At 49.4% G+C, this 22,994-nt stretch overlaps 10 protein-coding genes across 10 annotated transcripts; 6 read left to right on the forward strand and 4 right to left on the reverse strand.

Annotated features, from left to right (window-relative positions):
* Positions 1–588: 588 nt before the first annotated feature.
* On the forward strand, positions 589–2,780 carry nfr1 (putative AIF-like mitochondrial oxidoreductase (Nfrl); the record flags this gene model as incomplete). Its single annotated transcript, XM_016739661.1, has 3 exons — positions 589–811; positions 881–1,073; positions 1,541–2,780. The coding sequence occupies 3 exons, from the start codon at positions 589–591 to the stop codon at positions 2,778–2,780; spliced, it is 1,656 nt and encodes a 551-aa protein (XP_016596405.1).
* Positions 2,781–2,995: 215 nt separating this feature from the next.
* PEX2_023870 (DNA-directed RNA polymerase I subunit RPA43) lies at positions 2,996–4,153 on the reverse strand (the record flags this gene model as incomplete). Its single annotated transcript, XM_016739662.1, has 1 exon — positions 2,996–4,153. The coding sequence occupies one exon, from the start codon at positions 4,151–4,153 to the stop codon at positions 2,996–2,998; it is 1,158 nt and encodes a 385-aa protein (XP_016596406.1).
* Positions 4,154–4,465: 312 nt separating this feature from the next.
* PEX2_023880 (J domain-containing protein) lies at positions 4,466–5,655 on the forward strand (the record flags this gene model as incomplete). Its single annotated transcript, XM_016739663.1, has 3 exons — positions 4,466–4,510; positions 4,572–5,096; positions 5,155–5,655. The coding sequence occupies 3 exons, from the start codon at positions 4,466–4,468 to the stop codon at positions 5,653–5,655; spliced, it is 1,071 nt and encodes a 356-aa protein (XP_016596407.1).
* A 1,058-nt stretch (positions 5,656–6,713) lies between these two features.
* PEX2_023890 (uncharacterized protein) lies at positions 6,714–7,597 on the forward strand (the record flags this gene model as incomplete). Its single annotated transcript, XM_016739664.1, has 2 exons — positions 6,714–7,105; positions 7,192–7,597. 2 exons carry the CDS (start codon positions 6,714–6,716, stop codon positions 7,595–7,597), a joined length of 798 nt encoding a protein of 265 aa, XP_016596408.1.
* Positions 7,598–8,516: 919 nt separating this feature from the next.
* Positions 8,517–11,026, forward strand: PEX2_023900 (uncharacterized protein; the record flags this gene model as incomplete). The annotated part of the gene is made up of 6 exons (XM_016739665.1): positions 8,517–9,469; positions 9,527–9,753; positions 9,805–9,935; positions 9,986–10,232; positions 10,289–10,801; positions 10,896–11,026. 6 exons carry the CDS (start codon positions 8,517–8,519, stop codon positions 11,024–11,026), a joined length of 2,202 nt encoding a protein of 733 aa, XP_016596409.1.
* Positions 11,027–12,079: 1,053 nt separating this feature from the next.
* Positions 12,080–14,269, forward strand: PEX2_023910 (uncharacterized protein; the record flags this gene model as incomplete). The annotated part of the gene is made up of 1 exon (XM_016739666.1): positions 12,080–14,269. One exon carries the CDS (start codon positions 12,080–12,082, stop codon positions 14,267–14,269), a length of 2,190 nt encoding a protein of 729 aa, XP_016596410.1.
* A 470-nt stretch (positions 14,270–14,739) lies between these two features.
* PEX2_023920 (protein-lysine N-methyltransferase) lies at positions 14,740–16,069 on the reverse strand (the record flags this gene model as incomplete). The annotated part of the gene is made up of 4 exons (XM_016739667.1): positions 14,740–14,861; positions 14,926–15,061; positions 15,112–15,666; positions 15,836–16,069. 4 exons carry the CDS (start codon positions 16,067–16,069, stop codon positions 14,740–14,742), a joined length of 1,047 nt encoding a protein of 348 aa, XP_016596411.1.
* A 286-nt stretch (positions 16,070–16,355) lies between these two features.
* On the forward strand, positions 16,356–17,048 carry PEX2_023930 (40S ribosomal eS24 domain-containing protein; the record flags this gene model as incomplete). Its single annotated transcript, XM_016739668.1, has 2 exons — positions 16,356–16,432; positions 16,643–17,048. 2 exons carry the CDS (start codon positions 16,356–16,358, stop codon positions 17,046–17,048), a joined length of 483 nt encoding a protein of 160 aa, XP_016596412.1.
* A 781-nt stretch (positions 17,049–17,829) lies between these two features.
* PEX2_023940 (uncharacterized protein) lies at positions 17,830–18,507 on the reverse strand (the record flags this gene model as incomplete). The annotated part of the gene is made up of 1 exon (XM_016739669.1): positions 17,830–18,507. One exon carries the CDS (start codon positions 18,505–18,507, stop codon positions 17,830–17,832), a length of 678 nt encoding a protein of 225 aa, XP_016596413.1.
* Positions 18,508–20,478: 1,971 nt separating this feature from the next.
* On the reverse strand, positions 20,479–21,949 carry PEX2_023950 (uncharacterized protein; the record flags this gene model as incomplete). Its single annotated transcript, XM_016739670.1, has 3 exons — positions 20,479–21,639; positions 21,706–21,813; positions 21,866–21,949. 3 exons carry the CDS (start codon positions 21,947–21,949, stop codon positions 20,479–20,481), a joined length of 1,353 nt encoding a protein of 450 aa, XP_016596414.1.
* Positions 21,950–22,994: the final 1,045 nt, after the last annotated feature.

A 22,994-nucleotide genomic window follows, 5' to 3' on the forward strand; every position in this document is an offset into this window, starting at 1 on the left:
CCACCCTTGACGTGACTAGAGTCAAACTATCATTCCCACAAGCCATAGTATAGGGTTTATATGTACGGGCGCAGAGTGATGGCTTCTAGGAACTTGCAAATTAGTTTTATTCCTAAATATTAGTTCATTTCGGCTCAAAGTCAATACAAGATATTATTCTGGATGTTGTAGATCATGACAACACCCTGCCAATGATTGGTTGGATCCAGTTATAAAGTGATGTCATGGTATAGTTGTATATACTTCCAGGTATTGCACGACATAACTTGAAGTATCTCACACCTTCAAAGCATTGCAGTCAATTGAACAAAGAAATCGGATTCATGTTCAAACAAGTTCTTCTTCCATATTTCCTTTTCCCTTTTAACTATGCACCGTCTAAGTACGTGGCCATCTCTCCAAGTATCCCGGCGGTGTAACTGTCTACTCTCGTCATTACGCCATATTCCCTCACCCCGCATATCCAGCTTACACTTGATCTCTTCTTCTCCTTCTTCTTCTTCTCTTTCTACTATCCCTTTAGTGTCTACCAATTCATCCTCATTTAACTCAATCCAATCCAAACGAAATATATCCAATCTATCCACAATGTCCCAAGAATACAAATTAAAAGACATCACCTCCTTCGCATCTCTGAACTCTCTAGACAAGATCGAGGCAGAAATCGAAGGCATTGAGGATGGGAAAGTTCTCCTCGTCAAGTTGGACGACAAAGTCCATGCCCTCAGCCCGCGGTGCACGCATTACGGAGCACCACTGAAGAATGGGGTTGTTACTGGAGATGGAAGGCTTACATGCCCGTGGCATGGAGGTGAGTTTCTTTGTTTGGATCCACTTTAAGCAAACGAAAAGAACAAAGAGCTAACTACTATATATACAGCCTGCTACAACGTCACAACTGGCGATGTTGAAGATGCCCCAGCCCCCAACGCACTGAACAAATTCGAAGTCTTCGAGAAAGAGGATGGCGTATACATTCTTGCGAAAGAAGAAGATGTCAAGGCAGGACAACGCAATCCAGTTGTGAAATGTAGCGTTTCACAGCCGAAGGAGAAGGTGGTTGTCGTTGGAGGGTAAGTCACATGTCTTTTTTTTTTACCTCATCATTGTGCACGTTTCGCGTGATATATCCCACTGGCCGATGAGTATGTATGGATGGGCGGGCATTTGGTCAAGCGGTTGTCGTTGGCGACGATTGGCGTACCGCTTGTTTGGTACCCGCCCATCCTCAGCTCGAGTGCCGCTTGATCTCGAGTTGCCGGATCGCCTCCGGGCGATGACTTTTTTATTTTGCGCTTTTTTTTGGCATGCTATTAAAATTGCTCGACGGTGCTCGACGGTGCTCGATAGTGCTCGATAGTGCCATGCCCGACGCTATGCCTGGAGCTGTGCCTGGAGCTCTACTCAGTTGCTTCACGCTGGTTCACGGTTGCTCCCCGGTGCCCCCAACAGTGCCACTCCATGTCTCATACCCCCTATGCACATGTTTCTACAAACCATCTTATCCGAATAATTAGATACCCACACTAACACCACACAGAGGAAGTGGAACTCTCGGACTGATTCAGGCCCTCCGCGAGCTGAAATACCCCGGGTCGATTACAATCATCTCCCAAGAGCCCGATCTAATAATAGATCGAACCAAGCTATCCAAAGCCCTAATCACAGACCCAGCCAAGATCCAATGGCGGCCACAAGAGTGGTACGCCGAAGCCGCCATAGAAACCATCACAGATGAAGTGACAGCCGTGGACTTTGAACAGAAATCCATCTCCACCAAATCCGGCCAGAACATCTCTTACACCAAACTAGTCCTAGCAACAGGCGGCGTCCCACGCAGACTCCCACTACAAGGCTTCAAAGGCGAGCTAAGTAACATCTTCACCCTCCGCACAATCCAAGACGTGGAGTCAATCCTTGCAGCCGCTGGCTCAGAGAAAAGAAACATCGTGGTAATCGGCAGCTCCTTCATCGGCATGGAAGTTGGCAACGCACTCTCAAAATCCCACAACGTGACAATAGTAGGCATGGAAACCTCCCCAATGGAGCGTGTAATGGGCACCCAAGTCGGCCGAATCTTCCAATCAAACCTAGAAAAAGCCGGCATCAAATTCAACCTCTCGGCAAGCGTAAGCCACGCAGCACCCTCCCCCTCAAACACCAAAAGCGTCGGGGCAGTCCACTTAAAAGACGGAACAACCCTCCCAGCCGACCTCGTCATCCTAGGCGTCGGCGTCCGTCCAGCAACGGACTTCCTTCGCGACAACAAATCCATCACCCTTGAAAAAGACGGCTCCATCAGAACAACTTCCCACTTCCTCGTGCCAGGACTGCAAGACTCCGTCTTTGCAGTCGGTGATATAGCAACATACCCCTACCACGGCCCTGGAGCTGATGCTGCTGGCTCGCCAGTCCGCATCGAGCACTGGAACGTCGCGCAGAATGCGGGACGTGCAGCTGCGCGAGCGATCGTCCATGCGCAACGTGGTCCGCTGTCGTCTCTGAAATATAAAGCGTTTATTCCCGTGTTTTGGTCGGCTCTTGGGGCGCAGTTGAGGTACTGTGGTAATCCGGTTAATGGGTATGATGACGTTATTTTGCAGGAGAAGGGGGAGGCGAAGTTTGTTGCGTTTTATACGTCTGGGGAGACTGTTGTTGCTGTTGCTACCATGGGGGTTGATCCGGTTATGGTTAAGTCTGCAGAGTTGATGAGGGTTGGGAAGATGTTAGGGAAGGGGGAGATTGTTGGTGGTGCCGATGTCTTGGCTGTTAAGGCCTAGTGGGATATGATGGGGCATTTGGGGTTTGGATCTTAAATGGATCACCTGCCGGAGATAGTTTGAAATGAAGTATTTTCTTTAAATGTTCAATTGGCATATACACATTCGAATTCGAACCGGAAAATAAGAACAAGCAAACCGGAACGCCCATCCAGGATGTAGTCAACAGTGATGTATGATATCGGTGCTCATGCAGACATGTATACAGAGCGAATTTATTCGTCCTTGCTCTTCGACTTGGAAGACTTGGACTTCTTTTCTTTTTTCTCGGTCTTCTCGGTCTTCTTCTCTTTCTTTTCCTTTTTCTCCTTCTTGGGGCTAGCCTCAAGATGCACATCCACAGTCGAGAGTTCCTGCACCGCCGACGCCGCCGGGACGTTCATCACGGGGATAGACCCAGAGACCTTCTGAGGTGATGAGAAGAACGACGGAGGCAAAGACTGTCCCTGGCGCTCAGACTCCAAGAGCCTCTCCTCCTCCTCAACAGAAAGCATAGTTCCCTCAATACTGAGGAACCCACGGTCCCGCTCAGAACCGGGGATGACATCCACATCAACGACACGGAAGCGTACAGAGCCATTCACGCGGTGTCCAGAAACAGACTGGAAATAACCGGTGTGAGCAGACTCATCCTCCTCCTCACCGTCGATCGCGATCTCCTCCGCAGAAAGCGTAGCAGGCTTGAAACATTCTTTCTCAGCGTCGAAATCAGCCATATCCTTATCAGAGCCCGAGTCGTCATCGGTCAAAGCCGGCGTCTCAGCCTCCTCGCCAGGCGGAACCCATTTCCAGTTCGAGGGGAGACGCTTGCGCTCAACGCCGACAGAGAACAAGTTGAACACGACAGCACCGAGGAATCCCTCAGACTGCACATTCACCCATCCATCGAGGGTCTGTCCACGCTTCGGCCGGAACACCAGGAACGTGGCAGTCAGGTAGACGTACAAGACACCGTACTCGTCCGCCGTTGTGGCGAGTGTAAGCGGCTGCGGGTTCAGATCCGAGGAAGCGCGAGGATGAGCAGGGGGCTTGCTTGAGATCGAGGCATTAGAGTAAGCCAAGACGACACCCTTCAGCGGGGGGAAGTAGGTCAGGAGCAGTGGCGAGAGATGCTCAGCCAGCAGCGAGGCCAGCGCGTGCGTCGGCGAGATGGAGATAGGCGACAGGGGCAGGTAGAGTGTTGCTGTTGTGAGGGTGAAGGGAGACTCGGGAGGTGAGTCTTGAAGTTGGTGTGGAGTCGCTTTTGAGGATGAGGATTGCTTTCGCTTTTTGGATGGTGATGCGGCGGATGCGTCCTTTTTGGATTTGCGCTTGCGCTCTGCGTCCGCTGTGCGCAGCGGCAGGTTGTCGATTTCCATTGCGTCAATTGCCATCGTGGAGGCAATTTGGGCGCTCCACGGAGCTTGTCGTGTCGATGTGGAGGGATTGGAGTGCTTCTTTTTTTTCTTTGGGCGTCGAGAACTTTTTTTTTTTCATTTGGCTTTTGGTATGACGAGAGGGGAAGGCGGTGGGTTTGGGCGGTGACGGAGCGTAAATGGCCCCGGGACTATTTGGGGAACTGCTATTTGGGGTTTATTGTTGTAAACGCCAAGTGGCGCTTAGGATCTATCTTTATCTTTTTGATTTCTGGTTTCTTTTTTGATATGGTGCAGTTGAGATTATTCAGGTGATATTGATTACTCGCCATGGCGTCGCTTCTGCCTTTCTTCGGATGGGCTGTTCTTCCCAATGTGAGTGGAGCGCGATGCGGAGCTATACATCTCGTGGAATGGAAGCTGATATGAATGACAGTATGCCACATCTTTCCTGCAATCTGTCTACTATGGCATAACAATCCGTGCTGGTGAACCCAAGCCACTCCCTCAGACCCCGCGATATGAGCGCCATCGTCGCCGTATCTTCATCTTTGTGATCACCAGTTACCTCCTCTACACGCTCTACGAGACCTTCTACCAGGTACAGGTTGCAGGTGATTACTACCAAGCTCTGGGTGTGTCACCATTTGCCGATGAGCGCGCAATCAAGTCGCGATTCCGCCGGCTCGCAGCTCAGTATCACCCCGATAAAGTCGGGCTGGACAGCGGGTCCGATGCCTACTTCCTGTACCTTCGCCAGGCGCAGGAAACATTGGTAGACCCGGTGAAGCGATTTGCGTATGACCGGTTCGGGACAGACATGCTCGGTTGGGGAGAGCAGAAGACCATGCGTGACTTCTTGATGACTTCGTTGGTCAAGTCGATTGTCCCGCAGTATATCGGCGGGTTTGTCACAACGCTTGTGCTTAACTGGTTGTGGTGGGCGAATTGGGGCCGTTACGTGAGTACACGGTATCCTTATGAGATGAGCTTCAATTACATCAGCTGACTGTTCTTAGTGGCGTTTCTACACGTTCGCCGCAATGCTGACCCTCGAACTTGGCTTGATTACGCACCCCCAAGCTGTGTTCATGCCTACCTCATACCTCCCCGTCGCGCTACAAGCCTGGCTCCCTAAAAACTCATTCTACCTCCTCCCTTTCCAGATCCTGACGCTAGCACGTCGCGCCTCCATCATGTTGCACATTTTCATCTCGCAGGCCGCCCCGCCCACCGCCAAAGTTGCCGGGAATGGGAACGGCGATAGGATATCGCCGCAGACTGTGCAGCGGATTAGAGAGTTGATCCAGTTGACACGCAGCACGGATATGGAGGCGACGCGGACGCTGCAGATGGGTCTGGCACCTTTCCGCGGTGACCGTGAGAGTGTATCAACACTCCGGCGGGGTATGAAGGAAGGGCTGATCCTCGGCGGGGTGCGGTCCAGTCCTGAGGTGCAACGTGCCGTGGCACAAGTGGTTGAACGACGCAAGGCTGAAGGTGACAGTAAGCGTGATTGATTGGATTTCAGGTGTAGACTTGAAACTAGAGAGGTTAGATAGTTTGTATATTTACATCAAGATATTGTATCGAAATTGTTTGTAATCGATAGGGATATGATTATTTGCGCCTCTGGACGATCCCTTGGCAGCGTCGCGTAATTTGGCAATTCTTTTGGTTCACCCGTGGACTAATCGAAGGTCAAGTTTCCGAGGTGGCGACCCGTAGTGCCGTACTTTGTAGGGGGGGCTTTGTGAGAAGACTCGTGATACCCTCACCAGATCTATTGCGAATGGGTCCACCTGGACTTGATCTCAAAGAGATGTGAGGTTTCTCTGTTTGTAAAAGATTCAAAGAAGAAAAAAAAAGGCGCATCTCTCGAGACATCATGCGGTCAGTGAGTTATTTTTCGGGACACAGCGGGTGTGGAAAGAGATCCATCAACGGGTTAGGGTTGGGTTATTTTGTAGATTGGACATGGGCTAGAATGCCGAGATTCTGTCTCCGAGAAAGGAATACCCAGATGGCCTTGATGACCTTGAAGATCTTGAAGATCTTGAATATCTTGAAGATGTATTCACCTATACAATAAAATAATCAGATGAAGATTCAAGAAAGAAAAAGAAACATTCGAAGTTGCCCAGGTGTACATGGTATATCAGTAATGTATTGTATTGTCACATCCAGGTATTGAGCTCTCCCGATCCCAAAGTGGCTGGCCAAAGTTGTAAGAAATTGAAAATGACAGTACACAGGCCGAAGTCCACACCTTCAACATATCCCCTGTGCTTCACGAATGAGTTTTTCTACGATGAGAGGGCCCACGATCCCTTTTTACTTCGCCCCTTCCTTGTCCTTTTCCTTTTTCCTTTTCCCTTCCCCCTCCCCCCTCCCATCTCCCTTACGGACTATGCGATCAACTACACATACTTCTACATCTATAAAAGACGGGCGGTAGAAACAAGACACACGTCACGGTGAATTGCCTACACTTCCGTCACCAGAAATTCCCCTCTCGACCATCCAACCATATCCGGTACCCTTCGCGCAATCTTCTCTCACCCCCCCATCATCCATCATGCCCGCCGCCACTCCAAATGGTCGCTCTCGCGCTGGAGCCAAGAATTCATCCAACTCCTTGATGGTGGTTTTAAAGCTATCGGGAGATGCTCTTCAGCAGTTCGCCAGCCCCAAGATCAAGTTCAGCCAAAATAATACCCCCAAAATTAAATCCAACGACAACTCATCACCAGCCTCATCCGCTGAGCTCCTTCCTGTCCGCCCATCTTCTGCCGACAATGGCTCCGATGCCGACGCCATTTCTACACCCGCCACAGGGGCAACTGCAGACGATACACCACGTCGGAAGGGAGTTCCGGGCCCTAAGCCCGGTAACAAAAGAACAAAGGAACAAACCGACCCTACTGCAAAGTCACGGGGACGCCCTGGCCCCAAGAAGAAACCTAGACTGTAAGCAAACCTAACACACCCTCCAATGCAGCACCCCAATGCCAGGGGGGGAAAACAGTTCAAAACTAACATATCATCTCTCTTAGTGATGAAGGCGATGCCACGAAAATTCCAGCTGCACAGCGCCTAGGACCAAAAGCCAACACCGGAGCCATCAATGCCGGTCTGCGCGCGCTAGACCGCACCGGAGCCGCGTGTCGCAAATGGGAGCGCAAGCCCCTACAACTACGCAGCTTCACTGGCATTATGTGGCAACTCCCTTCCTGGCGCACACCGGGCATGTCCAAGTCCGACGACTCGATCAATGGCAAGGTTGCAGCGATGGAAAGTGGCGACAGCGACACGAAGCCTATGCTGCATGCCCCCGGCACCGACACAGCCAATGGCAGCAGTGCTGTGCCTAGTGAGAAGAGTAACTCCGGGGATGGCGATGTCACCCCTGCTTCGCATCTCGTTGAGCCCTCGTCGCCAGCCATTGCCATGACAGCTTAAATACGACTCTGATGAGTTCGGATGTGGCTTTCGTGCTGTACTTATAGATTTCGCGCGTCCTCTGTTTCTTTCTTTGGGTTTATGTCGGGTTTGGGTTTGGCGTTCAAGGGAAGTGTTTACGGCTAATGGCTTTTCTGTATGAAGGGCTTGTTTTTTTTATGTGCACGGGGTTGTCAGCCGGGGATCTGGCTTATTTCACTGGGTATGTGTGTCCTGTATTATAGCCCTTTCTTTTTCTCCTTCTTCTTTTTCCTTCCCCTTTTTTTTGGCTGGTTATCAGCGATGTTTTTACCTTCTGTTCGAGGATCTTGCTCTGGGAGCATAACGCAGTTAATTTCGCCCAAGTTCTGGTTATACTCGACGGTATATGGCTATATACTTGGATCTACCTAGGTACCTAGTACTTAGAAGTATACATCTGAACAAAGTCCTTGTATGCCCGACTTTTAGTAGTACAGTAGCCGAGCTTTGATGTCCAAGTCCACATTAGCCCGTGATATTATACTCTTCTCCCCTCTTTCCTCCTCATCCCTGCTCCGTATAATATCCAGATCCCCTTTCCCCCGCAATCTATGCATCCAGGCGATTCGTGTTTTCCCCTCAAGATCGAGCTATCTCGCTATGACTAGGCTCTACACCTCTTTTTTTTTTTTTTTAGAACTCGGATCTAACGGCTTCGTATTTTCTCTTTTAATAGAATAGTGAGGTTGCGAGTCGGTAAGATCTGCTGCTTTCGGACCTGTCACGCAACGTCACCTTTCTGCTATGAGCGTCTTGTTTCCACGCATCTTTTGCTTATCTCGGACTTATCTCGGACTTCCTACGCACTTCTATCACAAGAAGAGCTTAATACCACGCATCCAACACGGTAATTTCAATTACCACGCATGAGGTTGCTATCTCCATTCAAACCACTACAATGGTTGATGCTTACTGCCACGCACGTACAGAACCCCTCAACTTAGTTGCGCCAGTCCCCAAACGAAATCAGAACTGTGGGCCCCCAAAGCCAGAAGCGAACAAACATAAACGCAGAAACGGTGGCCTTGATTTCGTGGCATCATTTGGGGGGCGACCCGCGAACATCATGGCCGATGCTCCCTTCCCCCCATCCGGTGGAGCTCAAGCTCCGACCTCATACCCCAGCATCTCCTCCATCCCACGCCGCTCCTCCTATGCCTCAGTAGTATCTGGCAACACATTTTCCCCACCAATCTCTAGTTCTTTTGCACATCTCCTCAACGACTCCCACCCAATCTTCTACCCCCCGTCCGACAGCCGAGTCTACCGGGCTCCGTTCGGCGTGGATGCCGCAGACATGCACATGAACTCCGCCTGGAGAAACACAGGTTCAACAGAGTCACTTCCTCCCTGGTCTCGCAAGTATGCCGGCTTTCTACGCTCGGCCGAGTTTCCGCACGGCCTAGGCCTCGGCGACACCCCGGCCTTCCTCACCCCATCCTACCTCCGCAACTCTCGCTACATCGCTCGTCTCGAGACTGCCCACCGCGCTAAGATCGCTGCCCAACAGCGAGATCCCTCATCGGCAACATCCAATCCTCCCCTCTCCGCCTCCGCCAGCAATGTTCATTTGCCCCGCATCGCCCCGTCGCACCGCGGCATGACACATGATCTCATAGAGAGAGAACCGCCTGCCCCGGCCGATCCCCTCATGCCCCTGCCTAGTCAGTGGAGTTCTGTAGACAAGTTTTCCGGCCTGGAATTGTCGAACGAGAACTTCGATGTGCGCTACACTGGTCCTATGCACAAGCATGACCATGAAGCTGCCGCTTTGCGCGCGGATCACCCCATGCCCCCGCAGTGCGGGATCTATTACTTTGAAGTAAAGATAGAGTCGAAGCCGAAGGAGGGGTATGTGAATAATCTGTTCGATAAATATTGATTGTCGAGGCTGACTTTCTTTTCTAGCATGATCGGTATTGGGTTTTCTAGCCCCAAGGCATCCGTCGAGAGGCTTCCCGGTTGGGAGACGGAATCCTGGGCTTACCATGGGGATGACGGAAAGTCATTCTTTGGTGAGAGTCAAGGACAAGGTCGAGCATATGGACCGACTTTTGGTGCTGGGGACACGGTCGGATGTGGCGTGAACTTCTCTACCGGATCTGCATTCTTCACTAAGAACGGTGTATTCTTGGGTAGGCTTATTTGTAGATTGTAATGGGAATATGTTAGGCTAATTTTGACAGGAAATGCTTTCCACGATCTGCGCAATACGAACCTTTACCCATCGGTCGGAATGAAGAAGCTACCACCAGTGCATCTTAAAACGAACTTTGGACAGGAGCCTTTCGTTTTTGATATCGACGGCATGGTCAAGGTGCGTGCTGGCTATACATACTCGGAATTTATCAGGCTAATTCCCAGCAGCAAGAGAGAGGCAACGTGCTATCAGAGATTAACAAAACATCCACGGATAGTCTCCAACCACCGTTGGACGAGTCGACACTTTTGCAAGAGTTGGTCGCGCAGTTCCTAGCCCATGACGGCTACGTAGACACAGCCCGTGCATTCGCACAAGAGGTAGCCACCGAGACACTAGCTCTGCAGAACGGCCGCAACGAGCCACTGAAGAAATACGAGGTCGAGGAAGACCGCGAAGCCATCAACCGGAACAGTAAGTCTACCCCTCTACATTCCTCCCAGCGCCAAGTCCCCACTGACAGCCTATAGAAATCCGCTCCGCAATTCTAGACGGCGACATTGACAAGGCCCTCAAGCATACCAAAGCCTACTACTCCAACGTCCTAGAAGACCACCCGCAAATCCACTTTAAACTGCGCTGCCGTAAATTCCTTGAAATGATGCGGCGCTCCAACGAATTGTCCGCGGCAACCGTCGCGAAGCGCCGTCGCTCGACATCCTCCAACTCGCACGAGCATGCCGTCTTCGATCAAGAGATGGAGCTCGACGACGGGGATGGCGACGCCTGGGCCGCAGACGGCATGGACACGGAAGAACCCGAGGTCGTTGCGCAGTTCAACCAGCTCCTCACAGAGGCAGTACAGTATGGCCAGCAGCTGCGCGCTGATTACCCCACTGACGAGAATGGCGGCGACAAGAAGCTGCTGGATGATATCTTCTCGCTGGTGGCGTATCCTGATCCCAAGAGATCTGTGCATGGCCATTACCTCGATGCTGAGGGGCGGGTGGCTGTGGCTGAGGAGTTGAACTCAGCTATTCTTGGTATGTTGCTTGGTCTATTTATCCTGCTTCTTTATTCACTTGCTTTGTCTGTGTTTCTACTTGCAAGCAACAACGCTAACATAGCACTGTATAGTCTCATTGGGCAAATCATCTGCTGCAGCGTTAGAAAGGCTATATCAGCAAACTGAAGTGCTGGTTAACGAGATTAGTGAAGACGGTGGCGCTGGGGCGTTCATTAATGTTCGGGATGATATTCTGCTTTGATTGGCGCTGGGTTAGGGTCTTGTTCGTCCCTTTTTTTGCTTTTCTTCACTAATGTTCCTTTATTGTGGAGGAAGCTACCAATCCCAGATGTTTCATGTTGACTTACTTCTACTTTCATGACTCTCTGCTTCTTGTGCCCAGATTTCCTTTGTGTCAAATTAACTTCTACGTATCTCTTAGCCAGAATGATGAGTCCCTCGGGGATTACTTTTGAATGTTTGATAGAGACCTATGTTCCTCACTTTTTGCCCTATTTATTTGAACTTGAATGCATCTTTATGTGCTCTCAGTATTCTGTTAGCTTATTATTAGAACACCTTTCAGCGCGCCTAGGCACTAGCAGCAGCATTGTTGTGTATAATTCTTTGTGACGTCAACTGATTCTATACTTAGATAGGCGGTGAACCTTGGCAATATAAAAGCGGTAAGGCGCTCGTGAACACCTGGAGGCTTATCTCATCAGAGCTGAATTTGGAGATCTCCGCTTTCTCAAATCAAATGGAGTTGATGATATTCTGTGATACCTCGAAGTTGCAAGGTTCTCTGATGATAAGGCCTCCCCACACACTCAGCTCCCCCAAGGGGCCACATTCTTAATGGATCCTCCACATAGCGCTGAGATCCTCAGCATTCCTACCCATTCAAGCGCTTCCACCACCCTACGTTGCTGCTGTGGCCGCAATGATTGTGCTTTACTCGAGCATAACAATGTAGCTCTCGAGGGCTTAGAGAAAGATTTGGAGACTGCTGCTAGGCTAGGTCAGGTACGTATCTTTTTTTCAATATTAGCTGCCCAAAAATGATGTGCTGTTCGTTGGGTATGACAAGACGCCAAGCTGTTTCTGGGCTGGCTGATCCATGCATGTTTGATACATCAAATTCCTCGCACAACTTTGTATCTTATTGCTTTTTTTTTGCTTTTGCCCTTTCATTTATACCACTCGGACTACTCCGTACACATTCTGCATACCTTGTGCAGACCCACCATTTGGAACCAGATGGCTTCCCTCGGATCACGATCTCCCATTCTCTCGCACTGCATTAGCGTTCGTCATGGCTACCTTTCATGATTATACTGCTAAGGCAGCATGTTTTGAAGCATCATCACTGACTTTTGCTCTACAGGCCTTGCTCCACCGTCATGAAAGCTATATGGCTGAAGCGGAAGAGGACCGTCACAGGTTGGTCGACAGCATTGACAATCTAGAGCGCGAAAAGCAAGAAGTGCAAGCAGAAAATGCGCGCATCATCGAAGAGAATCGGAGTTTATTAGAGCAACTTGACAGTTTAAATCAAGCGGTCGCCGAGTCTGACAACCATGTCAAGTCCCTAACGGTTACTTTGGAGAAGACGGAGTCTGAGTTGCGAAGATTGACAGCAGCTGCAACGCGTGCCGCAGAGCTCGAGGCGCAACTAGCTCTCATGGAGGTAGAGCAGTCTAAGCTCCAAGAGAGCCTTGTGTCAGTGCATGAAGACGAGAAATCAGCCGTCCAACGGTGGAGACAAGCAGAAACCACATTGCGAGACCTTCATGATCAAGTCGACCGCATCGAGAAAGAAGCACGCGAGGAGAGAGATCGGCATACAGACCTCGTCCAACGCATGGAGCGCAAGAGAGCTGTGGAACGCGAGCTAGACAATGCAGCGGGGCGTCTCAAGGGTGCCGCTGCCGCCTCTGAACTCAACCGCAATGCTGGTGGTACCAACGTGGTCTCTCGCTTCGTCAAGGATATATTGCAAGACAACGCCAATCTGCAGGTCGGAATCATGGAGCTACGCGACATGCTCCAGAGCTCGAATGAAGAAGTGCAGAATCTACGGGAACAGGTTATCTCTCATCAGCCGCTGGCCGGCGTCGATGAGGAGGATAATTTCCAACCAAGGCATTCTACTACGCTGAGCGAGGAGCTACGAGCGAAGGAAGAACGACGGGTGTCTCAGGAGTTACACATCCATCATCATTTCCACACACCAAGTCCAGCTCTAGCTACAAAGAAGGAGAAAGCCACGCTCAACCGTCGCCTGAAGAAACGCCGCCCTGCTCTTGGAAGCCCGGTAGCAATGCACTCTGCGATGCGATCACAGTCCCCCCGAAGAGCCCTTCATCGCTCTCAGTCATCTGGATCCTCTATGTCAACCATTTTGTCGCAAACCTCTGTATCCATCCCACCTCATTCGTCCTCCCGCCGCTGGTCCTCACAATCACATGCTCCGGACTCGCTAGCAAGCTCTCCTCGGTCCGCGTTCAGGACATCATCAATATTTGATCGTGTTGAACGTGGCGCTGATTTCTCTCAACCTACCAGCCCGGAAAGCGCCGTGTTCTCTTCGCCTTTGATGCAGACACGGAACCTGAAGGGTCTCGATATACCACACCAGTCAATGGGTGGATTTGATAACCACGATGCACCTGACTACCTATCCGCATATGAAGATGATTGCTACGGCCGCCAAGACTTCTCGAACTTGGGTGATAATGCCACACGAGAGCCAGCTATTCCAGAAGAATCCGAGCCATCTCCATCGGCGCCATACTTCTCGCCCATGGGTGAGCCACTGACGACCACCGATGACCTTTTTACTATGCATGTACAGCCTTCATCTTTACGCAGATCTTCTTCTCATGACAGCTTGCTCTCCATTGCTGGAATGGATATTCACACACCCACCAGTCGCCACAAGCGAATGGGTGACTGGCATCCGGGTATGCGGATTCCTCGGCGCATCCTGTCACCGAGTGTCCAACTATTATCAACACCCCCTGTAATATCAGCCCCAGCCATCACAGCCGATCGTGCAAAGAGCTCAGAGCACACATCCCAGGCATTACTTGCTTCCATGGCCGCGGTAAATCAAACCAAGTCCGACACAGCATCCATTATATCCACAGACACCGCCAGCACCGGCTCAACCTCAACCCTTGGGCCCCGAAAAGCTACGACGTTGGGTCGCCGTATGGGAGGCTGGGTCCTAGGCCGCTGGGGCGTAGCACCAGTCTCAGCCGACAGTGAATCTCAAGATCCGACAGACTCGCCAACCCCGTCTGTGGCATCATCGCCTTCTACATCGACATCTACGCCCAAACTCGTTGACCCGCTGGCTCTCCGCTTCAGACACCCAGGCGTAAACCAGAAGGGTCCGATAATGGGCCTGCGGCCTCCACCTCCCGCTCCGATCTCCATTCATGCACAAGGCATAGACGAAGACCTGTTGCGAGAGAGTCTAGCCGAAAATACTCTCTAGGTTCCTCGCAACCTAAATACTTGCACATCCATTGTTCTTTAGCGCTCACACTCGTTTTAATCTTGCATCTATTATTACGTTTTTTACTTTGCATACTGCTCGCATGGTTTTGTTGCATTTCTTGAATTCCTGGTTTTAAATGGCGCGAGTTGCGATGATACCCATGCTTTCAACTTTGGCTTCCTAAACTTGTCTAGATGATACGATGTACACTCTTTGGTCCTTTTACAAAATATGTTATAACAGGATCCTTTGGCTAAGACTTAACTTCATAGAGCACCTCAATGCCATTGGAGTTTTAATAGTCAAGATGATGGAGTTGAACAACTTTGCATAGAGTTCCCTTGGAGCTAGTTATATACAGTAGCAACAAGTTTCGTGCAACCTAACTTTTCCTTCATTTGGATGATATCACATTCTCTCTATTCATACTCATTACCTCGTGATGTAGACGCAGTTCAAGTGGCTGCTTATTTCGTCCTCGAAATCCGATACGTCCGGATTGGGATGCTGGTCGAATGGAAGAAACCCGTCTGGTCCTCTGATGGTGTAGATTCGAACGGGAGAGTTTCAACATCGAATGAGTTGGTTTCTGTAGATGGTTAGCACTTCATGTGATATGACCATGAACGTAGTGTATAAATTTCAAGACTCACCACAGGCATTCAAGAACGTGCGGAAAGTATCCTCATTGCGCAGAGTCGCAGCAATGATAAATTCTTTGATGTGGTAGTTCTCAAAAAGATCCCGCACAGTAGACAGGAGTAAGGGAACAAGATCGGTATCGTAGATCTAGACATGTGAGCACGAAAACCAAATAGACAGCCTATGAAAACACCTACCAGATCAGCACCGAGGGCAACATCAAACCTCAGCCCAGTCCCCTCCTCGCCCTCATCAGGACCCAACCCAGCAAGATCCCCCTCCCTCACCAACGGAGTCCCCCACTCCCAAACAGCAGGATAAATAGGAATAGACTCCCGTCCCTGCAGATTATGCTTGATACAATCACGAATATTATCAATAAGCGCAGGCTCGCGATCAGTAACAACAACAGAGCGCACACCAAGATGGCGCGCACAAACAAGCGACAAGAAGCCCGTGCCAGCACCTAATTCGATAACGCGCTTACCGCGCACAAGAGCCTCGCCCGTCTCGGATGCCAGGAATGAACCGAGGTGCAGAGCAGCCTCCCATGTTCGATTTCCGGTGGTTCCAGCGGACAGAATCAGGCCACGCGATTCAGAGGTCGTCACAGTGCGCTCAGGGGAGATTCCCGCGTTGGATGTTGGCGCTGTGTACTTCACTAACGACAGCTGCTGTGCCTGTTGCAGGGCTGAGGGTTTCGGCTGTGAGACTAGTGTGCTCCAGCTTTCCATGAGATCGTTGTTGATCTCCTGTGTTCATGGGAAGGGAAGAGGTTAGATAGGTGGAAAATCAAGCAATATAAAAAGGTTTTGCATTGTGAGGTGGATGTACATGGGATAGAAAAGGAAAAGATAGGAAATTCAAAGGGAAAAAGCAAAAATGAAAAACAAAGGGATTAAAACAGGTGAGCAAGCATACATCCTCCTCGGGGTTGGTAATTGATTCCTCGATGCGCGAGATAATCTGTTTCAGCACTCGGCTTCGGTAGCTGTCTGGTGGGATAGAGAAGACTGCATTTTCGTTGAACATGCGCTCGTACAAAGCTGCTTGCACGGCTGGCTGGATAAGCACAGGACCTGGTGGGAGGGCCAAGTTCTGGAGCTCGACCAGCTGAAAATACTGCGCTGCTAATTTATCAATAGAGTCGATCATGGTTGTTGAATGAACATAGTAATGAATTTGATATTGCAGGAGATCAATGCGGCAGATATCATTGGAGCCCGGGGTGGAAGAGAGTGGATGAGTCAGGAATGAGATAAGCAAGGGCTGATCAACACTTTCAGCCTCAGGCACTCACTTTCTTAGTCATTTTAGCCTGAGGCATACGACTCAAATAGGCTAGCGTCTACCCTAGCCGAGCCCACACCACACGAAAATTGAAAGTTCGACATCCTCAGAGACCCCGTCGACACTTCCTCCATCCAACGCACACACCAAAATGGCCGACTCTCCCGTCACTCTGCGGACTCGCAAGTTCATCCGCAACCCTCTGCTTGCCCGCAAGCAGATGGTCGTGTAAGAACCCCCCTGATTTTCCCCCTCGTTTTGGATCTGTGTGTGGGAAATGCATCGCAAGCGCGCAATATGGAAATTCGACGACCACCCAACACAAAGAGAAAGAGCAAAAGGAATACAATCGGAATACGCAATTCGCACACACACAGACAGAAACAAGCATCGAAAAACCAGAACACCCCGATCTGACATCTTTTCGCGAATATCTAGGGACGTCCTCCACCCCAACCGCCCCAACGTCTCCAAGGACGAGCTCCGTGAGAAGCTGGCCGATCTGTACAAGTCCAACAAGGACCAGGTCTCCGTCTTCGGTTTCCGCACACAGTACGGTGGTGGTAAGAGCACCGGCTTCGCTCTGGTCTACGACTCCTCCGAGGCCCTGAAGAAGTTCGAGCCCCACTACCGTCTCGTCCGCATCGGTGCCGCCAGCAAGATCGAGAAGGCTTCCCGCCAGCAGCGTATGTTTCTCTTCGTCTCCCTTCGCCATGGCGATTATCAATCGCAAAACATAATGCTAACCCCTTTCTTCTCTCCTACAGGCAAGCAACGGAAGAACCGTTCCAAGAAGTTCCGCGGTGTTGCCAAGGTCAAGGGCCCCAAGAAGAGCAAGGATTAAGCGCCTCATCTGTAACTATTCGCACGATTCAACATGGACCGATGATGCGGCATGGCGCGATGGGAAAGATTATGGCGGTGACGGCTTTGGCTCTGGAGTTACCCACCTGGTTATGGCTTGTCCGGACCCAGGTGCGGTCGGTCGTGTGTGGGGGGAGTGGTTTATCTTCCTTTTCAGCGAACATCAGACTAAAACCCAAAATGATGCCCGTTGAATGGTGAAGATCGTGGACGGATACTCTTTTTTCTTCCTGTGCTTGTTGGAGCTGGTGATTCCCGAGAAAAAAAAAGACCTGGCGATCCCCATGGAAATTTAAAACAGGGCGTCAGTGTTGTGGTTCTTTGTGTGTATGTTTTTTTTGGGGAGGGGATCATCAGTCTTCGTGAAGACGGCCAGGGTTATGAGAATCCGGGCTTCGGCTGTTTGCCCGGGATGAAATTACATTTTACTTGTTTCTCTTCACTCGGTCTGATGGTCTTGTAGCTTGTACTTGTACGATTGTACTTTTGTACGGGGTCATGTCTGGATGTGATGTAGTCCGATCTGCAGACTGTAGACTAAAGACCCTCTGCGGCGTAGTCTAGGCTCAGTCTATATCAAGCCATGTCCCCATGCCCCTCCATGTTCTATTTCTATGCTTCAATGTGGAGTGCATACGATGTCACGATACATGGTTAACACAACAGAAGCATATCTAACTTGATCATCGATGTAACATTCAGCCCTCTTCTTGCCTATATCAACGCATCATATCAATACATAAAGCCAAAGAGTGAAATGATCATGGTAGCCCCTCGGCCCCCATAGCCAAAAGCTCAATCTGATCCTCCAAGAACCTCTCCGTCTCAGTCAATTCATTCCCCTGCGCAAGCAGGTAGTTTGTAGAACCAGCTTTGTATTCGATACTTCCAACACCAGGACCTAGAACAATACGCCAAGCCAACATATACCCAGCGACATTCCACGCCACCTGCTCTATTCTATCCGAGAAGACAGGGGCATGATAGTCCTGTGTATCTTGAATTCTCTTTTCCCAGTTAGTGCTCCACTGATTTACCCAAGCATCATACATCTCCAGCACTGAAGGCGGGAACGAGACGAGTTCGTCTTGTGACTCGGTGTATCCTTGCACGTCCTCTGTAATATCCTCAACAGCTCGCCAGATAAAGTCGGTTCCATACTCTGGGAATATGCGGTAGTGTCGAGGCGGGGTTGATTGAGGCTCGGGAGGAGGGGGCTCAAGTGTCGTCATCTCGACTATTAAGCCGTCAGACTCGGTTGTGATTTTGAGTATGAAATCAAATGTTGTTTGTATGACTGTCGTTCTCTCGGATTCTGTGCAAGGTTCATCGGGAAGGGTGCGCCATGCGTTGCCTAGGTTCTTGATAGATTTGATGTATTGCTGGGATTGGGATTGGCGGCTGAATACAGCGAGAGGTTTGAGGAGGCTGGATGTCATGGTTCCTGTAATCGGTGCGTCCACTAGTCAGGTGTGGCAGCTTTGGATAATGCGTGTGGTGTCTACGGGCGGAAAGTCATTGTCTATAAGTGTATATTTTAGTGGTCTACGCTCACTTTGAGTCAAACGCAGGCGTTTATAATGTCTTGATACAATTTTATGTGGACCAATGGTGGTGGCATGGCGGGCAAGGGAGTGTCTATTAAAAGAAACACTAACCGCCTTGGTCTGAACGATTGGTCCTCATTTTCGGAAAACAAAATGTTAGTAGGCGCAAGCATACTTATCAGGTTCTTTTTGTATTTCCGAGATTTGATCTCAGGAATATCCTGTCAAAGCGTTAGGTTACATGTGGGAAACCTGAAACTTACTAAGACGCTTAAGCCCTAATTCGGAGTCAACACTCATGTTATACCTGCTGAATATTGCAGCTGATCATTGTCCGGGCAATCTAACACTTGTGATTAATTAAAATGGTTTTTTAAGAATGGCGATACTTTATCCAGATATATAGAGTAAGCAAAAGACGTAGCTCCGGAGTGTCTGCCTACATATACAACAACGATCTACATCTCACTACGTCCAAATCAGCTAAAATCGAACTAATCCCCCAACTAACCACTTCGATTATAAAAAAAAGAACAACAAACCAACACATACAATGCAGGAACCGACTCTCTAAACTAAACTATCACATCTAACAAAGACCTCGAACGTCGAACGGAACCCAGCCGGGACGGGCTGTGTAAGGATCGCTTGTACGATGGGACAGATTACACAACCTTGACCAAATTCCCTTTCCTTCAAATATTCCCAATATTACTCTTTAATTTTGAATTCCCATATGGAAATACCACATCCCAATTCTACGTGGACTTGTTCAAGTTAGGATACTGGTCGTCTGACTAGATATGTGAGATACCTATCTACTACCGTAGGATTTCCGACAGCCAAGTACCCAAACACGTCCATGGCAGGGTTGTATACGACATGGCCGGTTGGATCGTTGTATCACTGCATCCTAGTTCAGGGCGGGAGTCAGGAGTTCGCCGATGTACAGATTTGTGTGTTACTTTCTGGTTAATTGGGAAGGATCCTGGTGGTGGTCTGGGGGTGCAGGTACATGGTTAGCCCTGGTTTGTATTTGTGACTATGAGGATGGGTATGGATACATGGGGATCGGGGTTATTATATGTATTGTAGTATTGGGGGATATGGTTGTTAGCTCGGAGGTTAAATTAGATGTTGGATTGAGATATAAATACTCGAGTAAGGGCACATATATTAGATTTGTAAAAGACATTACTTAGATAGGCCGTACAAGGCAAATAAGAAATACCCTCCACGCCTTGAAGAATGGCTAGAAGACAGAGGACTAGAATTCAACAGTTCCCCCAAGTCATTGTCTGTTTGAGACATGGATATCACATATCACAGACAGACCGGAGAGTTGCTCATAGTAACAATAGAAAATAAGACATTCCATCAAAACTAAAAGACACATGGCATAATAAAGCATATTTTTGAAACAGACATAGAACCACAGATATAAATCACTGCATGAAGCCCCTCTGGGGTATTAGGGGGTGATCTTGGACGAGTATGACAGGATAGGCATCTCATTGTCATCCCTCCATTGGATGTTTTTTTTCTTTTGGATGAACATAAGCAGACAAACTGAAAAAGACGAACGAGCAATAGAATCGAAACAGAACAGAACAGAATCAACAAAAAAGCAAAGCGACAACAAAAACAGAAAATCAAAACAGACATGAGAAAGGCATTACATGGACAGAACAAAGGCAGATGTAAACGGCCTTGATATGGGTATCTCTTTTGTGTATCTTGTGGGAAAGAAAGAAACCAAGCAAGAGACCGACCGAGAAAGAAAAATGAGAACAGCGAAGACCACAGGATTTGACAGGGTAGGAAGGCATACACCTCGCGTTCGAAAGGCATATTGAAGTCAACTCAATACGCCCCCTGATGACCGAGAGGAGAAATAGGCGAGCGGTGGAGACTATCAACAGACCGCCCATAATCCGACAAGCCATCAGCTGAAAAACCATACGGTAGAGCAACCGCCGAGTCCGCATGTCGAACACGCGTGTAGGGCAAACCATTAACAAGCGTCGGCGCCGAGCAGCGCAAATCACCCTCGACAACGCCCCTGGACTTCCGGCGCTCACTGCCAGCATACCCATACACATCAGGTGCACAATTTGATGTCAGTGTGAGCAGACGCTGTCCAACGCCAGCATCGCGTGAGAATGTGCGTCCTAGGCGTGCATCAGTGTTGTACTCGCCCACGAGAGTGTTCTCTATCGTGTCCAGGGCTGGGTAAGGGGGGTTTGCAGCGGAGGAGGTCATGGAAGATGAGGATGAGGCTGTGGGGAGAGGGGAGGGATCTTCTGCTGTGGACATGGGGATGTATCCGAAGACGAGGTCGGATGATCCGTCTTCCGAGTCGTTGGACTTGATGCGAGATGAGGGACTGACGTTGTAGAGACCGTTGCTTGAAACGGTGGACATGGCCACTGTGCGGCCGTCTGGGGAAGTTGCGTAGCGCGGGTTCCAGCCCTTTGGATCAGCCGCTAGGGTCATACCCGAGAGGCCGTCTGGGAGGGTTGAGAGGTTGATGTTTGACTGGGGCTGGCTTCGGCAGGTTGGGGGTGTTGGGAGGGTGCGGTCTACGACGTCTGCGTAGGCCGTCATTGCACCTGTTGACTGGGGCATTTCGGTGGACATGCCGTGACCTGGGAGGACAAAGCCGTATGCAGCTTGGTTCATGTTGCTTTGCTCTTCGAAGAACTCGCCGTTGGTGGGTCTGCCGTGAAGATCCCAGGTGCGGTTGCCCCATGCGGTGCCATAGTCGAGCATTGCTCCCGAAGTGCTGGATAGCATGTACCCTGGCGATGTCTGGCCGTGGTAGTTGGTTGCCTGGTCATCATAGGAGTGGTCCATACCGACGAGTTGCCGTGAAAAGTTGGACTGGATATCCAGTTCGTACTCTTCTCGTTGGTATGGAGCCCGCATTTGAGGGGAGCCCATGAGAATTGACCGTCCCTGACCCTTGTTTGCATAAAGTCTCGCTGCTTCTCTAGCAGCGTCTTCGGGGGCCAAAGAGTTGACCTAGAGAGTAAAAGGAACAAGGTCAGTGTGATTCTTTCGCTGTGGGTATTGTGAATTCGAACTTACTCGTATGTACTGGCACTCAGTAGCTCCAACACTACGGCAGCTGGAGCAAGCCAGACCAGTATTGAGATCACCATTGCACTTGATTTTTCTCTTCCGGCATCGGTTGCACTGATAGAGGTTAGAAATTGCCGGGTGATCAAGATGGAGAGAGTATACATACTGCGACTAGGGCTCGCTTTCTCTGTTTCCGTGGCTTTTCATCTCGCTCTACAACTAGACTGCGCTCCTGCTTAGCCACACGCATCGAACGAGCCATAGAAATGGTTGAGTTGTGCCGGGCTTGGTCTAGTCCAGACATATTGTCGTATGTGCGATCCATGATATCAAGAGTAACCCGCACTGTTCAGCAAAGTCAGGAATATCTAAGGAAAAGTTCACAGTGAATGTCCTAAGTCAATGTTTATGGGAAGAGGAAAGTGAGAAGTAGAAAATGAAAGAGATGTCTCTGGGAAAGAGGGCTAGATTTAAGCCTAAGTTTTGCTAACAATCGGTGTGATTGATTGCCTTTCTTTTTTTTATATATAAAATATAGATATGCGATATTTTTGCCCCCTGCTTTTTTTTTTCTCTAAGTGTATTATTATTATTCTATCTATGCTGTCTGTGTGTCTGTGTGTTTAGATCCATTTGGGTAGAGAGAAGACATAGTACATGAACCAAAAGTACCCTGGACCTGGTTTCTTTTTCTTTTTTCTTAATAAGAAATATATATTCTCTATTATATTCTATATTCTCTATTATTTCTTCCTTTTTTCAAGGGGAAAGATGATATGCAAAGTTCCGGGTTCCCCCAGTTGTCCCAGTTATCCCCAATTATCATAGTTGTCCCCAGTTGTCCATATAAAACAGAAAATTGTCCGTAAAAAAAGAGGTTTCACAACGTAACGTCACACGGACATGACCTGATAGCCATGACGAGAATAGAGTCCTCCGGTAGGGTAGTGTTTCACCCAATTTGAAGAGCACCTTTTTTTCTTTTCTTTTCTTTTTTATATATGGAAGATCAAGAACTTGGTGTATCTCATCCAAGAAAAACGGGCAACTGCCGAACTGTTTGCAGATACCTGACGATCCGCGGGGGAGTATGATCCGACGTCCGAAAATGTTTGCTCAATGCTTTTGCCCAGAAAATAGTCCGAACTTCCTCGAGGCCTGGGTCTTCCTATCGCCATACTCTCTCCATCTTGCAAACGGTTCAAAGAGAACAGAAATAATAATGAAAATAAAAACAAACGCCTGTCTCAGTATGCTTCAAATGTCTCAATAGAGAAAGGGAAGAGAAAAAAAAA

Source organism: Penicillium expansum (assembly GCF_000769745.1).
Source record: "Penicillium expansum strain MD-8 chromosome Unknown contig60, whole genome shotgun sequence".
NCBI lineage: Eukaryota > Fungi > Ascomycota > Eurotiomycetes > Eurotiales > Aspergillaceae > Penicillium > Penicillium expansum.